General features: G+C 48.4%; 1 protein-coding gene across 20 annotated transcripts in view; it reads left to right on the plus strand.

Moving 5' to 3' along the window:
• The window catches only part of FRMPD3 (FERM and PDZ domain containing 3), a 126,604-nt gene that overhangs the window by 50,526 nt on the left and 58,983 nt on the right, over positions 1-17,095 (plus strand). For 5 of the 20 annotated variants that reach the window (XM_070258143.1, XM_070258150.1, XM_023634296.2 and 2 more), the window contains one exon: positions 14,447-14,601. The exons of 11 other annotated variants lie outside the window; for them this stretch is intronic. In XM_070258143.1, the coding sequence (XP_070114244.1) occupies positions 14,454-14,601 (148 nt within the window). In that variant the 5' untranslated portion in view covers positions 14,447-14,453. Of the gene's footprint in view, positions 1-14,446; positions 14,602-17,095 lie in introns of those variants that run through there. 4 more of the 20 variants (XM_070258154.1, XM_070258159.1, XM_070258155.1 and 1 more) reach the window with 4 other exon arrangements.

Here is a 17,095-nt window from a genome sequence, read left to right on the forward strand (position 1 = left end):
CCCATTGCCTTCGCCTGCTGGGCTCCTTGAGCTGTCCCCTCCTCAGCCAGTTGCCCAGAGCTCTCCACTGTTCCCTCCTCTCCCAGCCCCTGTTTGCGTTGAAGAAGGGATTGTACAGGTTGGCAGACAAAGGGCTTCCTAGAGAACATGGAGCATTCTGCATGGATTTGGGTTTTGTTGTTGTGCTAAGTGCTGTGCCCATAACATCAATAAGTTGTTCTGCTTTATAAGTTTTATTAATTAGACAAGTGTCTGGTCTGCTGGCTTGAAGTTGTTAATCTGACATTATGGTTCTATCTGAGTACCTTTGTTAGGAGTTATTTTCTAAAAAGTTTTTAGAGCCTGACTTGCAATGTTAAGCAAGGCTATCTTCCCACCTCCTGGGTAGGGGAAGGGGGCTTGTTTCTTGGCTAGGACTTCAGAGCAGCAACGGCAGCTGCTCCTATTGCTGTGTGTATTGATCTTCGTCCCTCCTTCCCCCAGGATGGCCCCTGTGAACTGAACAGCAGGTCCCGAGGGGGTCTTCCTGAGTCACATCTGGCCCTGCAGTAGGGTTGTTTGTAACTTCACACCTTTGGCACTGGCCCATTAATTAGAGCTGGCTCCCACGGACCCTCTTCACTGTGGGCATAACGGGGCGTTTGAGGTTCATGTTGGTCTCCGTTACTATGGCTGGATCTCAGTGCAACTGCTGGTAGTCTTCCTTCTGTGATGTGGGGGGCCTTCCATGGATAGCTTTTGGTTGGTGCATAGGATGTGTGGCTGGTAACCCTAGTGCTAGGCTGTGTCCCTCGTGGTCTCTGTGGCCTCTTCTGAGTGCACTGCATCATCCCACAAGGCCACACGAAAGGGGCCAGTAGCTAACACAAGTCCTCTGCCCTCATTCCTGCAACCAGAAATTAAAGCTTCCCTTCAGTTTTGCCTGAATTTGTTCTATGATTTCTTTTTTTAATTGAAGTGGCTTAAATATACCTAGAGGTTTCCTTCTTTACTGAATCTTCCTTATTCGTTTGCGTCATGTTTGACATTGCTTTCCTAGAATGCCCTTCTCTGCCTTGTCCATCTGTTGGACTTTTATTCACCTTCACCGCTCTGCTCGGGGGGTCTGCTGGGAGTCATGGGAGGGTGGGAAACAGGCCCTCCTCTGTGCTCCCATAGCATCATTTGCTGCCCTCTTTGGTGGCAGGTGACACATGTTTTTTTTGTTTTTTTTGTTTTGTTTTTTTTTTTTTACGGACCTGCCCCCACCTCAGACTGCAGCCTCCCAGAAAGGAGAGACTGGGCCTATTTTACCTCCGTATCCCCAGTACCCAGCACCATGCCTGGCTCACAGTAGGTGCTCAGTAAATTTTTGTTGCATATATGAATGAATGCACGAATGAATGCTATCTAAAAGCTGGTGGAGGGAGCCTATGACTCACAGCAAGGAACTCCGCTATTGTTCGCCTTACAAGAAGGGAGATGGGAAGAGAGCTTGCATTATTCTGTAACAGAGTCCCAGCTCTGTGGATTTTAATCACCGAAAAAATACAAATATACTGTAATACCAAAACCTGACTGCTTGGGGAAGGGCTTTTCTGCTTAATAGAATGTTCTGGGTAACTGAGGGTTAGGTTAAAAAAAAATCATTTTTCCTTACCATTTTTGGTTCTTTCTAAAATGCCTGCGTCTGCTTTTCTGCATCAGTGAGTCAAGTCTGGGGTCCATCGTTGAATCTGTGTTGCTGAGTAGGGAGCCTGTGGGTCCTCAGGACCCCCTAGGAGTCTGTCTCCCCTGAGCCTGATTGCAGAGTAGGGTACAGTGTGTTTACCACCCCCACCCCCACCCAAAGACAAGCCCACAGGCCCTTTGAGGTCTGCAGTTTTACTGCTACTCACCTCCAGGAAACGGACAGGGGAGTCCTGACCAACAAGCTGGGGGAGGTACAGAGTGTTTGGGGCTAACTCATGCCCTCTGAGACAGTAACTCAGCCCCTGCTCTAGCCCTTGTCTTTTATTCTTAGGTGGAGGGTTCACCAACCTCATTCCCCCTTTTTGATCCCATAGGATCTTCCCTTTTCTTTAGGAAAGACCTTATAGTCCTTCCTCCCTCTCAGCAGGAAGATGCAATTAGGCAAAATAAAAGGTGTCTCGTTCTCCTGAGGCTGTAGTTGGCATCTCTGGACACCTCCAGACAGGGTGGCATGAGTTTACTAGGTCTCTGCTCACATAACCTCTTTTGTCAAGTTGCTTCTTGGCCTGATTTCTGCCCTGCCCCCACCCGGCGCTCCTAGATGGACAGCTTGGAGATGGTACACAGGAGAGAATCGGGGGGTTGCTCCTGTTTATTCCCTCACAGGAGGTCAGCTGAGCGCCTGCTGGGCATGGTGCCTGGGATTCAGATGCTACCTGTGTCGTCTCAGTCAAGGAGGGGGCAGATGGGCAACTAGGCAGAGCAGCAGGATAGATATGCATTTCTCTGTCCAGCTATGGCTAGACTGGCCTGTCTGTCTCCTCACAAGTTCCCCTAGGGGTCACTGGAGAGAGGACCTTATGCCCTAGCAGAGCCAGGAATGAGAGAGGAGTGAGGAAAAGGTTTACCCCCTATCTCGCTGGGTCAGCCCCAGCTTCTTTCTTCCCAGCTAACCTCTTCCCAGCACCCCTTCCCGGCTCAGGCTGTCATCTTCCTTCCTCCTGCCGCAGACCCCCTGCTCCCTTCTGTCTCTGGGCCTGTTTTCAGTTTCCTCCCTCTCTACTTGCCCAAATCTGGCCCCTCCTGTAGTACCCAGCTGCAGTCTTCCTCTGGAAGGCCTTCCCTTTCCAGAAAGCCTGCTGCTTCTGGAAATCATCAGAGGGTGGACGAGGGTGAAGTAAATAACTTCCAAGGTCCCTGCCAACTCTGAGATTCTCCTGCTCTTTGACCAGAGTCAGGCGTTGGGGGCATCCCAGGCTGGTGGCCCAGGCCATTGATGCCTGGCAGCCTCACAGAGAGGAGGGAAACGGCACAGTCATCCAGCTGAGTAGGCCCTCATTTGGCTTCAGGAGGCTTTGCCCAGAGCCCTGTGTAGCAGGCGCCTGCCAAGCAGCCCCCAGAGGGGCGCTATTTGAGCCCTTGGTCTTTGACTGCTGGAGGCAGCTACTGGTTGGGATGTTCCCAGCAGCTCTTGCCCACACCTGCTCCCCCTCTCTGGCCTCCCAGCCTTGTTTACAGTTCAGCCCTTGACAGACTAGAGGCTAGGATCCAAGAGGAGAGAGAGATCTGGGTGGCCAGGGACCCTCTCCTGGCTTAGCATTCTGTGTCAGAGCTCTGCAGCTCAGCCTGGCCTTGGAGAGATGTGTTCACTGAGGGGAAGAATTCAGGCCTGCTGCTTCCTTCCCTGGCAACTCCACTTTTCCCATCATGACCATTCCCTCTCACCTTCTGGAATTCTCACCCCTTCCTAGTTTCTCCTCTTGATCTCATTCTCTTTCACAAGAAAAATATAGCCTCTGGTGGCTGCAGAATTGGCCCAAGTTGAGATGGTGTCCTGGGTTTCTTCCTCAGGCCCTTTCAGATTTGCCCCTTGCTCTCCACATCCCCATCTGTGAAATGGGGTGAATGCCCTCATGCTGTCAGTATGGCATAATAGCAGTGCCCCTCCCTGAAGAACTTGATCACCGGAAGTCCAAATCAGAAGGAAATCCAAAGCTCATTACCATGTGGCCCTCTCGTAGCTGCGGGAACCTGAGGGCAGAGCTGGGGGCAGCTCAAGGGCATTTAGAGAACAGGCAAAGCCCTGGAGTGGGCCTCCGAAAAGCTAATGCAAACCAGAGTTGGCAGGCTCAGGTTCTCTGTAGGGCTTGTCTTCCCCAAGCCTGTCCTTTCTCCTTCACTGTCTCTGAGGCCCCCCTCTTGTCTCATTTCTCCGCTTCTGTCTGGTTTTCTCTGCTTTGCCTCACCTCTACCCTCCCTCCTGGCTCTGTCTGGCCCCCTTTCTTGCTCAGCTGTCTTCCCCTCCATTCCTTATCTCTCCCCCTCTGGCTCAGTCAATCTCTGTCTCTGCCTTCCTCCGAAATACTTGGTATGGTACATGGAAGGTGGGGGCTGGGGTGCCCAGGGATCTTTGGAGTGACATGACAACTCCTTCAAGCTCCTGTGAATATTTCATTGCTCCAGTTCCCCCTCACTGCGTCTGCCAGTGACAGGTGAGTCGGGGCTAAAATGCAAGGATCTCCTCACTAACTCCGCCACAGCTCAGTGGCAGCAGCTTCAGACCTTGTGACCCACAGTGCCATATGGCATCAGCCTCACATCTGGCACAGCCCTCACATCTGTCACCAGGCTGGCAGCCCCAGCAGGGAGGGTTTAGGAGTGTGTCTGGGCCTATTAGGCAATATGTCTGAGTCTATTGGATGGGTAGCCCCTGAGGGGAGAAGTAGGAGGAGGGGGGGCCCGCCAAGAGGGTCCTCTGTAGTGTCCTCTCAGAAGCATCATAGAATTGATCTTTTTTTGAGGTGACTCCAGGTTCCCAGGTATCTGTGGAAGGACAAAAGGTTTTGGTCTCTCTACCTGCTCCCTCGTGACCTGCTAGAACAGGTGACAGGTGTCTCTATTCCAGCCCACTGAGGAAAAGCAACTGTTTGGATAACCAGAAAACAAATCCAGACACCAGCAGGTTTTCCAGAAGATGCCTCTCCAAGCTCAGCTGAGGAGGAATTGCAGGGCCATGAAGACCTCAAGGGAAAGAGAGAGGCAGCCCTAGGAAAGTAACCAGATTGTCTACCCAGAGACTCTTAGGAGCGGGAAGGACTACCCAAAGTCACCCTGCCCACCCCCAGGGCCTTTGGCCATTCTGAAAGAAGAGTTGTTTGCCCTTTAAAGAAACATATTTTTTTTTCCCTGAGAAGGAATAGCCTTTAGATTGCCCACCCTGCTATCCCTAAAAGGACTGGAGCCATTCTGCCTCCCATTTCTTCTTAGGTTGTAGCCTTCCTTGTACTCTTCCTTTCACTTCATTCTCTCCTTAACTTTGTCTTTGGCCAGAGATGTTGAGGGGTTTCTCCCACAGACCACACTCCCCATCCAGAAACCTGTCTTTTATGGGTGGAGACAGAACCAGTAGGCATTTGATAATGAATAGCGTGGAATGGCCAGAGGATTCTAATCTGTATGCCTCAAAATCACTCCTATCTGTGCTTCCATTGAGCCATTTTGAAAATATTTATTAAGCACCTCCTACTATGTGCCAGGTGCCATACTAGGTGGTGGAGATACACTGTTGGACAAAAGAGACATAGTCAATAGTCTTATGGGGTTTACAGCCAAATAATCACATAAATGAATATATAATTACATATCGTGATGAGTCTCACGAAGGAAATGAACAGGTTGCGGTAATAGGGATAACCAGGGCAGAGTTCTCAGGGAAGACCTCCGGGAGGAGGTGATATTTTAGTGGAGACCTGAAGGATGAAAGATCAGCCAAGTGAAGAATGGAGAAAGAGGTTTCCAGGGAGAAAGGAATACCAAATGGGAAGGCCTTGAGGTGGCAAAGAACTTGATGTGTTCGGAAACTGAAAGGAGGTCAGAGGAGCCAGACTGTACAAGGCATAGTAAGAGTAGCGTCAGAGGGGTTTGGCAAGGAGGGCAGGAGATCACCTAGGGCCTAGTAGGCCATGGAAAAGGAGTTTGGATGCTATTCACTTGCAGTGGGAAACGTCTGCAGGGTTTTAAGCAGGGGAGTGACAGGATCTGACTTGGACTTTGGCAAAATCTGTAGAGACAAGACTTAGAAGGGGGCAGCAGCGGCACAGGGAGACCAGAATGGAGGCTGCTGCAGCAATCCAGGGGACAGATGATGGTGGTTTGAACTGGGTGATAGCCATGGAGACGGAAAATGTTGGTCAGATTTTGAAGGAACACCTGTGAAGACTTATTGAGGGATTAGATGTGGGTAGTGAGGGAAAGGGAGGGATAGGACTCAAGAAAGACTCTGAGGTTTCTGGCTTGAGTCATTGAAGAGATGATGGTGCCATGTACTGAGATGAGGAAGGCTGAGGGAGGGCTAGGCTTGAGGGGAAAAAATCAAGAGTTCAGTTTTGGACATGTTAAGTTTGAGATTCCTGTGAGATGTAGAAGTGGAGATGCCAGAATAGATGGCTGGAATATAGGAATTTGGGAGCTCACAGAAGAGGTGTGGGTAGAATGCAAATTTGGGAGTTGTCTGCATATAGCTTGTATTTAAAGCCAGGGGTCTGATGATATCACCTCAGGAAAGAGAGAAGAGAAAGCCAGAAACTGAGTTGGGAAGAACTGCAATATCTGGTGGTAAAGTAAAGGAGGAGAAGCCCACAAAGGAGACTAAGAAATAGTGGGTAGAGAAGTCATTGGAGAGTCAGGAGATAGTCACAGAAGCCAAAGAGAGAGCGTTCCAAGAAAGAGGGAGTGGTCAACCCTGTCCAAAGCCAGTGAGAGGTTGAGCAAGATGAGGACTGAGAGATAACAATGAATGGCATTGGTGACCCTAATAAGAGCGAATCTGTGGAGTGATACATGTGGAAGCCCAATTATAGTGGATTGAGGAGCAAGTAGGAGATGAAGAAGTGGAGACAATGTGTGTGGAAAATTCTTGAGCAGTTTTGGTGTGAAGGAGAGCAAGGATTTTGGAGTTGAAGGAGGTGGTTTCTGTTTGTTTTCTTAAAGATAGATGGTTTCTATCAGCGTGCTAGCATGGTTCTGGAGAGATGGAGAGACTGATGACTTAGGGAAGAGAGCGAATGCCCAAAGGAGCAAAATGAGAAGATGAAAGGGGATGGTACCAGAGCATAAATGAAGAGCTCTGTCATTGATAGAAGAAAAGAAACATCCTCCATCTTAATAGGAGGGAAAAGGGAATCATGGGTACAGATGCAGGCAGGGTGGGTGTAGATTTGCTGGTGGTAAGGTGAGGGAGGTCTCGTTTGATGGCTTTTGTTTTCTCAGCATATGCAATAAGATCACCATCTGAGACTTGCTGGGGCAAATGGGGAGGTGAGGAAGGTTGAGGAGAGAGGAGGAGCTATGAAATAGTCATGTTAGAGAGTGAGAAAGTGGTGGCCAGACAGCGTTGAGGGCCTATACCAGGTTTGAGACCGTGAATATAAAGTGAAAGTCATCTACTCAGTTATGTGGTTTTTCTCCAGTTGCCTTCAGCTACTGGGATGCAGGTGTGGAGAACGTATATGGTTGAGTTCATCAAGGAGTGAGGTTTTTCAAGGCAAGTATAGCAGAGGAAGAGGAAGTAAGGGAGTTGAAGGTATTTGCAAGAGAATGATCATAATGGTAGATCAGGAGCTGTAACCTGGACATGAAGGGAAGTGAAGATAAGAAGGAACTTGAAGGAGAGTAAGAAAGTGAATACTTAGAGGAAAGGCTTGGGGAAGGCCTCTCTGAAGTGACATTTAAGCCAAGACCTGGAGGATGAAGATTTGGCTCTGCAAAGAATGGGGGAAGAGACTCCCAGTAAAAGGGATATCAAGTGGGAAGTGAGTAGGTGATCATGATGCGTTCTGATTATTCCTGCAGTGGGAGTCCTTGTGAAGGTAAACTGGCAGGATAGATGGGGAAGTAGAGTGAGATGTTGGCAAGGGAGATCGGGAGGTGGTGCAATATCTGATGATGACCCAAAGTCGTCATCAATGTGACAATGGAGTGACTGAGTGAAGTGAAGGAAGCAGTTGTTGGAGGCCATCATCACCATGTGGATGTTGAATTCACCAATGATGATATCAAGAACTGGAGAGAGCACACCCATTAGGATGACTATTATCCAAAAAATAGAAAACACTAACAAGTGTTGGCAAGAATGTGGAGAAATAACTCTTGTGCATTGCAGTTAAGAATATAAAATGGTGCAGCTACTGCATAGAATTACATATGATCCAGCAATTCCACTTCTGGGTATATATCCAAAAGAAGTGAAATCAGGGACTCAAACAAATATTTGTACACCCATGTTCATAGCAGCATTATTCACAATAGCCAAAAGGTGGAAACAACCTAAGTGTCCATCGACATATAAAATGTGGTACATGTATACGATGGAATATTATTCAAACTTAAAAAGGAAGGGAATTATGCAATACGCTACAACATGGATGAACCTTGATGACCTTATGCTAAGTGAAACGAGCCAGTCAGAAAAGGACAAATTTTGTATGATTTCACTTATGCAAGGTTCCCAGAATAGTCAAATTCATGGAGACAAAAAGTAAAATAGTGGTTGCTAGGGACTGGGGGAGCGGGTAGGGGAAGTTAGTGTTTAATGGGTACAGAGCTTCAGTTTGGGCTGATGAAACAGTTCTGGAGATGGATGGTGGTGATGGTTGTACAAAGTGTGAATGTACTTAATGCCACTGAACTGTACACTTAAAAATGGTTAAAATGGTAAATTTTATGTTATGAATATTTTACCACAATAAAATGGAAGAGTTGGGTGGGATAGAGGGGAAGGTGACATGTGACTGGGAACTAAAGTCCTCAGTGAATGTGGAGACTACCCAGGAAGTCTAGATAACAATGAGGAGGGAGAAGGAGTGATAAGAGTTTGGTGGCAGGCATGTTCCTCAAAAGAGCTGGATTTTTTTTGCAGAAGGACTAATGGCCCGGAGGCGGCATTGGCAAGCAAGGAGGACACCTACGGAAGGTCTTGAGAATTGAGAGGGAAAATAAAAGCGGCTTCCACAGGGCTGATTAGCAAGTGATGTCCTCAAGGAATAAACCAGGCCTCTATTGGGAAAGAAGGTGAAGGGAACTCTCAGAGAATCAGTTAAGGATATAGGGCAGCTTGCTGTTGACTGAGAGTTCCAGAGGGACAGGGGAAGGGTTTGAAGGGAAGAGAAGGGTAGCATTAGGGTATGAACAGACCACTGTGGGGATGAGAGTCTAGGTTCTGAAGAATGACCAGAGGCAAGTGGACTTCTCTCTGGTGGTGACTGAAGTTAACAGGCATGTGAGGCCTTATGGGCTGAGTCTCCCATATGGGAGGGTGGCCTTGGAGATGTGTAGGAGGTCAGTCCTGGGGCTGGAGTCTCCGCTATGTGCCCTCTGGTATGATGACTCAAGGGAGACTGCTCTGATAGAGAGCACTGCAGCAGCGCTCAGTTTGCTTGCGAAGGAGCAGTCTGCGGAATTCTCCCACTGGGTCTACTCATAGCCTAATGGGCAACTGCTTGGTCCACAGGTGCTGGGCAAAAATCGTGTAGGAAAATTGGTTCTAGAATCGGTCAGACCTTGGTTAACGTTGTGGTTGCACCACAGAGTATACAGGTGTATGTCTTGGAGCAAGTTACATAATCTTTCTTCCCAAATCTCAGTTTTCTTATCTGTAAAATGGAAATAATAATGCCTTCTCCTGAGGGTGCTATGAGGCTTGAGTGAGGTAATATGTGGACAGTGCCTGGCCATAATGAGTCCTCAGTAAGTGGCAGCTATTGTTTTCTGCACTGTCCTCTCTGTCATCATCTTCCTCGCCTTACTCCCGGATGTTGTGAGTCCTCAGACTGTCCTTTTGCTGAGCAAACTCTTCAGCAGGAATAAGTCGTGCCAATCTGTCCAGATCTTTCTCCCCTCTTCACTAATGCAGCCTTACCTGTCTTATTTCACATCTGTTTGTAACCCTCCCTGTTCTCTCCTGGGGTAAATCTGATCAGCCAGTGAGTCCTTTGTTTGCGTGACTTTGTGTGCCCTTTCTCCAAGACAGCATTTTTGTTTTAACTGGGGCCTTCAATGCCATAACCCAACGGAATAAAAGCACCTCAGTCCTCCCACCTGATTGTGGCCTTCCCATTGTCTGAGAATAGCGTTCTTTTAGATCCTTGCTTCTCAAAGTGTGGCCTGTGGATCAGCAGCATGGGCGCTGTCCTGGAATTTGCTAGAATCTCAGACCTTACTTCAGACCCACGGCATCAGAATCATTGTAGCAATACCCCCAGGTGATTCATGTGCACATTCAAGTTTGAGCAGCACTGCCAGAGTAAGGGGCAGCTAGCCGAAGTGAGGAAGAAGGATTTGTGTTGAAGCTCCTTACAAGAGGGCATCCAGAGCAGCTACTTCAGAGCCCTGAGGATGGGGCTCCCATCCCCGCTACCAGGAGAAGATGGCGTCTCCTGGGGGCCCAGCTGCCATGCTGGATCTCTGGAGCTTCCAGAAGAGTCAGGCTCCTGTGATTGGAATCAGAGGGCTAATTAGCTCCACATGGCTCCAAATCCTGCCAGTTGTGAGGGGAGTGACAAGACTCTCCAAGGAGCCAACCAAGTGTAAAGAAAAAGGAGCCAAAGGCAAGGAGGGATGGAGAACTAAAAGCTGATGCCTGGCAGTCTAGCTGTTACGTTTCTATCTTCCTGCCCAAAAGTGCAAGGGAGAGAGCATCAGCTCAGAACCAATCCATATTCTTCTCAGTTCACTTGTCCTTTAGCCACGTCCTGCCTAGCAACAGTTGTCAGCATGAGCCCCAGCTACCAGTCCCTCCTTGCACAGCAAGGGGGGGATCAGTTTAGCCCACAGAAGGACTGGAGTCAGGGCGTCCACAGGGAGCTGGGTCATCTTATCATTGGGTCAGGGGAAGAGCTGCCTGGAAAATGAGGGGACAGTGCATTGTGGGGCTGCCTCTTAGAGTCAAGAAGTTGACGAGGGAAGGGCCTGGATTGTGCAAAGCAGGCGAAGTTTATCTTCAGCTCCTGTTCTCTGCTCCTTTTGCCACCCAGCGAATAATACTACCAGTAATATCGCCACCTCTACATCTTTGTGATAGGTTTAACCTTCCAAAGTGCTTCTGTAGCCATGATCTCATTCCATTCTCCCAACAACGCTGAGTGAATGGGATCAGAGACAGGTTAATTAGGATGGGGGCCGGCCATCCAGACTCAGCCAGGACGCGGAGTGCTGCTGGCTGCTGGGTTGTGGCAGCCCTGCAAGGAAGACTGAACAGCCAGAGGGTCTAGGACCCTGAGCGGGTGTAGGTGGGCGTCCTGGGATTGTGGGCCCTGTCCAAGAGATTTGGCTCCAGCTGGGCTGCTAATGTGTTTAGCCTCTCTGGGTCACTTATTCATTGCCCACCTTGAAGGCTGGAATGGAGAAGGAGCAGTCACCTAGCCTATTTGGCAGGACATTTAGACACTATGAAGAGATAATGGATGTGAAAGCACCTTTTCTCAGATGAGGTAATGGGTGTAAAAATGAAAAGAACACATGACTGTAAAGTGTTGTTATCATTAGACAGAAGAGAAGGGCTAGGCCTTTACCTGGGTCACTGACTAGTGACGGCAAGCGTGGCACAGAATAAGGGGATACCTTTGGAAGCCTTGGGTAGGAAGGGGATAGAATAAAGGCATTGAGTGCTTTGGGGCAAAAAACAGAAGAACATAACAGGTCCCAGAAACAAAGCTGAGTGTTGGGGGAAGACCATAAGCTTTGGCTGCTTCACAATTTTGTTCAGGGTTGCCCTGTTTGGAGGGATCAGAATCCAGACATCTTTCAAAGTCAGATTGCCTATTTCCCTTAGGAGGGCAGTCATGTGACCCATGGACAGCTGAGTTCCTGTCATCTGTCACTGCTTGCCTTTGGTGTCACTCCCAAGACTCCAGGCACTTAGCAAATTTCAGAGGGACCAAACTGCAGACACTGAAAGATGCAAACCCCAGGAGGGAAGAGACAATTTCTATTTGCATTGTACAATGGCCTTCTGATCTGTTAATGGAGGTATTTCTTCCCTGACAATAGATACCTGGGAAGGACCAGGCAGTGTAAAGAAAGGGCTGCCTGCAGAACTGGGGGAGGCTCTAGTTAGGGACAGATAGTCCAACTCAGATAGGGACAACTCAGAGACAAATGTGCTCCAGTTAGACCTGGAGATATGCCTGTGGCTGTGGGAGAAATAACTGGGTCCCCTGTGAAAAGATGGGAGCCCCCATGGACAGAGCTTGGCTTCTTGTCTCTCGTCTCATCACTGCCCTTTCCTGGCTGTCTAGCACAATTCCCACCTCCTCCATGGAGCCCTCTCCAGCTCCTCCATCCCCTTCTCTGAACACACAATTGGACCTTAATTATGGACTTCATGCACTATTTTCAGTTACCACTCTCATTCTCTTGTTCAGTGTACACTTGTCTCTTCTCCCCTTGCTAGACTGGAAGATCCTTGAGGACAGAGATCTGAAACTTCTCTTGTGTTCCCCAAAGCTGACTGTTTGAGTAGTCACTCGATAAATACTTGTTGATGGATTAGCATGGTCACAACAGTAAAGCAGGAAACTCGTGTCACAAAAGGCATTTAGCCCCTTGATTCCTCAGGCTCCAGGAGTGTTTATTTTCATCAGTATTGGTGATGCCTCAAGGCCTAGTAGAGACCAAAGTGTCCCCAGCTTCTGAAAAAGAAAAAGGTGGCAAAACCGAGGCTCTAGTGGCCAGGGGTTCCTGAGTGCAGGACGGCGTCCTGAGGGCTTCCACGGGTGTCTGTATCTCCTTTGCCAGTGTTCCTGCTCCCAAAACTATAGGCTGCAAGCCCAACAGGCTCTCATCCTCCAGCCTGCCCTGGCTGGTGCCCATGTCGGAAATGAGCTGGTTTCATCCCAAGAAGAGGCCCTTTTAGTACCCATGAGGTCGGATGACAGGAGGCAATGGGCTCATTTCGGAAGCAGCCCCAGGGGTGAGGCAAGACAGCAGCTGTAGGAAGATGTTCTCTGGCTCCCTTCAAGGCCAAGCTCCTGCCTTCCACCAGGAGCAGAAATGAGAGAGGTGCCAGCCTGAGGCCACCCTCACCGAGCCCCTGTCCTGGGAAGGTACCTGTCCAGGACACCAGCCAGCCATTTCCAGCTTCTGAGTAACTTTCCATTGAAGAGTGGCCATTTGTCTTACCAGTGTGGAAGGGAAGGAGCCGGTTTCTGAATTCATCTTCAGAAGACTTGACCTTGTCCTAGCAGCCCCTTCTGCCTCCCTAAGGGGTGACAGACAGATCCCAAGACAGCTTGAGTACAGCCAGAGTTGATGTGGCTGGATTCAAATCAGCCATGGTCTATCTTCCTTCCCAAGTTCTTCTGTGAGAGAGAGAAGACCAAGACTATGAATTTCTCTTTTATGCAATTACTCTAAATCTTACCAGCCCCCCCATAAATAGTCCTAAAGCTCCTCTCTAATTACTGAATTTGTGTCCTCATAAACAACGTAATTGCTTGAAACCATTTGCTACTGAGGAATTTGGTATTCTTAGCTAGTCAGCAATCACTCTCAGCTCTCAGAGTGTCAGAACCTCCCACTTCTTTTATAAACCTTATACTAGTTTGACTAATTAGCTCCCGGCCCTGTGTATCTTGTTCAGAGGGTCCCTGCCTGGAGCCTTGATTTTTGAGAATACACACATAGAGGCTAGGAAGCTCAACCCCATTTATTAGGCCAGAAAGCTTGGGGGTAGAGTGGTGCTAAGTCAGGGAGCTAAGGCTCTGGGTCTCTTGGCTCTGGTCCCCTCTCTTCCACCTCCACCTGTGTTGCCCGGCCCGTTGACCATTCATTCCCCTCTTCACCTCCTTCCTTGCCTCTGGCACCCAGTGCCCTCACAAGCCCCAGGGTCCCCACGCCCTCACCCCTCACCCCTCAGGGCTCTTCATTCGAATACTGTGCTCAGACCCATCCATGCCTGCAGTGTGTCTCATCCTCTACCCTTGCTGTAGAACCTTTATAAACTCATTGCGTAATTCCTAAGCTTCAGTAACTTAAATTGTGGGCATTAGGTATCTTTCCCAGGTATTGGGGCAGTGATTTCTCTTCTCCCAGTTCATCTGGGGTTCAAGTCTGCTGGCAGCCTCAGAATGCAGCTCCTCTTCTTGCCCACAGGAGCCATTTTCCAGTTGTCCCATTAATAGAAATAAATTGGCATTATGTACAATTGTGTAAGGTCATGGTCCTCAACATTAGCCCATTTGTTTATGTATGTCATCTAAATATTTTATTTTTATATATAACCTAAAGGATATTAAAATTTTAAATTGCACAAGGACTTCATGAAGGTGCTCCAAATTCTGAAATGATTTCACATTTCTTCCCCACTTACTTACCTGTTTTGTGGTCCCTTCCCTCAAAGTTTCAGTTTCCCTTAGGGAGTTAACAGCCAATTCAATGGGTGATACCAATTAACCTTCAAATAAGCCTGTATTTGCATTTAGGCTTCTCGAGTCCCAATATCTTGGAGGAAGGGACTGACTCTAATGTCAAGCTCTGTGGCACCAGTTTCCTCTCTTGACTCTGGCCCTATGGACAAGTGGCTTCTCCTTTCCAGACTCCTCTTTCTCCAATCTAAAATATGAGGCGATCATCACCTCTGCTGGTTCCAGAAGATGGAGGAAGCTAAATGTGTGAACTCCCAGGTGCCATAGCCAGCACCCTAATCGGTGTCCCTCCAAGCTGGTTTTGAGGCTTAGTTGCCTTTGCGTCTTGTTTTGCTCCCATCTTCCCCACCCCCCAGTCATGTGATGCAGGAAGAGAGCGCAAATGATATGGAATGCGAGCAGCTGCCAGCAGAGACACTGCGACAAGTGACCATTCATCGGGACCCTATATATGGCTTTGGCTTCGTGGCTGGCAGTGAGAGGCCTGTGGTGGTGCGATCTGTGAGGCCAGGTAGGTGTCCCTCAGAGTGTCCCCCTGGCTCTGGCTCCTATCCCCTGACACCCACACGTCTTCACAAAGAGCAGAGCTCCTGAGTACACGGTGTTGCCAAGGAATTCATGAAGAGTGGGTGAAGACTTGCCAGCCACTAACTGTGTGAGGGAGCTGGTCTTTTTAAGACTGATCGACGCAAACCATTGAGGCAGCTTGGGGCCCTGGACAGAGGCTGCAGTTGATGGTTTAGTAGGGACTGGGCCTTAATAGAGCTCCCCTTTGCACAGAAACTTCATAGAAGAGCCATACTGCCTTGGACGAGAAATACCTATACAAATCAGTTCAACAAGTATTTATAGATTGCCTACTCTAAGCCCAGCAAGGTTGTAGGAAAGTACAAGACACAGTTCCTGTCCCCAAGAATCTAACCATCAGGCTGTGGAGACTGGTCCACACTCATGAGATAGGTCAGCCATTGAAGACTGGAATCAGGATACAGACCGTAGGTGGGAGAGGAGGGGAGAGGAGAATAAAATCTCTGAATGCTGCAGCGGCAGTAACAACAGCTGTCATTGATTAAGCATCAACTGTGTGCTTTACATCATCTTGTTTAAGCCTCACAGCCAAGCCTGCAAAGTAAATAATATAATTCCCATTTTACAAATGAGGAAACTGAGGCATAGAGGAAAAGAAATGACTTGTTCAGGGTCTCGTAGCTAGAAAGCAGCAGAGGCCAGGATTTGCATCAGGGCCTGTCTGATGTTATGCAGGGGAAGCAGGGCTTGAATGGGACCGTGTGGGATGGACCAAGCAAAAGCTCCACCTGAACTGTGAGATCCTGCCATCATGAATGAGATGAGAAAGGGCCTAAGCACTGTTTTGTTCCAAATCTGCTAGGCATTGACAGAAAAGACAGACAGAAAGGAGCTTTATTCCTGACTTGCTGGGCCTGAGGCTTTAGATGTTTACAACAGTTTCTCGCTCAGTCAAGAGGAGCAGCCGGAGTACAAACTGGTCTAGCAGAAATTTGATGAATTTTGCAATCCTCAAAGGAAAAGAAAAAGATTTTTGTAAGCTCTCTCTTCAACTACAGGGCATAGAGAAAAAAACAATTCAGTACAAGAGTTCATGGCTGACCTAAGGCTCCTGAGTCAGTCATGCAGTTTGGCAAAAGGTTTTTGAGTCTCTGATCAGAAATCTAATTTGTCCTGGGAAAGAAGGACCAGATAAAACTTAGTAACAGACCACCAGGAGACCCTGCCTTAACTTCAAAGGAGACAGAATTCACAGGGCCGCTTCAAGTGGTATGAGAATGAAAAGGAAGGATTTGGAGGAGTAGAGAGAAGAAAAGCCCCAGGCAAGAGCCACAGTATGCCAAGGGGCTGGCAGGCACAGCTCTATAAAGACTTGGGCTGATCTGCAAAGCTCCTTCCGACACAGGTGGCTCCCAAATGCAAAGAACTTGTTTTTGAGATCATAAGACAAGACAAGAAGTATCCTGTAGAGGAGCAGTTATGGTTGAGCAAGCCAGCAAGCCATTCCGTGAAAACAGGAGTTGATTGATATTTCCACTGCCATCAGAGAGCCAAGGCCCGTGAAGGAGGTTGAGTTCCAGGAGGCCTTCTTCCATTAAAAGGAAGGAATGGAGAGAGAGAGAGAAGGAAAGGAGTAGATAGAGTGGCCTCTACCTAGAAGATTGGCATTTTCGGCAGAAGGAGGTAGAAGGAATGAAATGAGTTGAAGTAATTGTCCCTTGGAGGATATAATGGGTACCATTTATCAAATTCTTACCAACATCAATCAACTGTTTTAAGTGTTGTACATTCATCATCTCTTTTGTCCTCCCAACAGTCTTATGATGCATAGGTACCATTATTATCCCATTTTACAGATGAGGAAAGAGAGATCCACTGTTTCTCATCCAAGGTCACACAACTAGTGTCTTGCAGATTTGAGATTAGAGTCCAGGTCTGGCTGGCTGCAAAGAGTGGGCTCTTCACCACCACACTCTCTCCTCCTGAAGTCACTGTGCTGTCAGGAGACTTGACCAAGTGGGTGGAGGGCCTTTGCAGTTGGAATGGTGAATCCTGCAGGCTGAGCTGGCGTATCCACTCTCAGCACACAGGCCCCATGCTCCAGAGCCATTGAGCTGTGCTCAAGTGACATAATTGCTTTGTTTTTGTTCATGTTTTTGGAATTTGCGCAGCACCCTTCTTTGTAGAGAGAGGAAGCAGTTGGGATCTGGCCCTTTAAAGTGGACACAAACAAGAGTCCAGGCTGGTTTGAGAGTGGGACATGTCAGTAAACACTTCTTTTGAGTTCGAGTTAGGCTGGGTCTGACTTCTTACTCTCCCTGAGTCTCTGAAAAGCTTTTCTCCGAGAAGGTCTTTGCTAAACACTAGAGGCGGCATAGCCTGTGGCACCCCTCTTCCCCACTCTTTACCCCAACCAAGCAGATAAGGCCCTCTAACAGGCCTGCTTGCTTAACCTCGACAGTAGAGATGGGAAGGAG

The sequence above is a fragment of the Equus caballus genome, chromosome X, assembly GCF_041296265.1.
Source record: "Equus caballus isolate H_3958 breed thoroughbred chromosome X, TB-T2T, whole genome shotgun sequence".
NCBI lineage: Eukaryota > Metazoa > Chordata > Mammalia > Perissodactyla > Equidae > Equus > Equus caballus.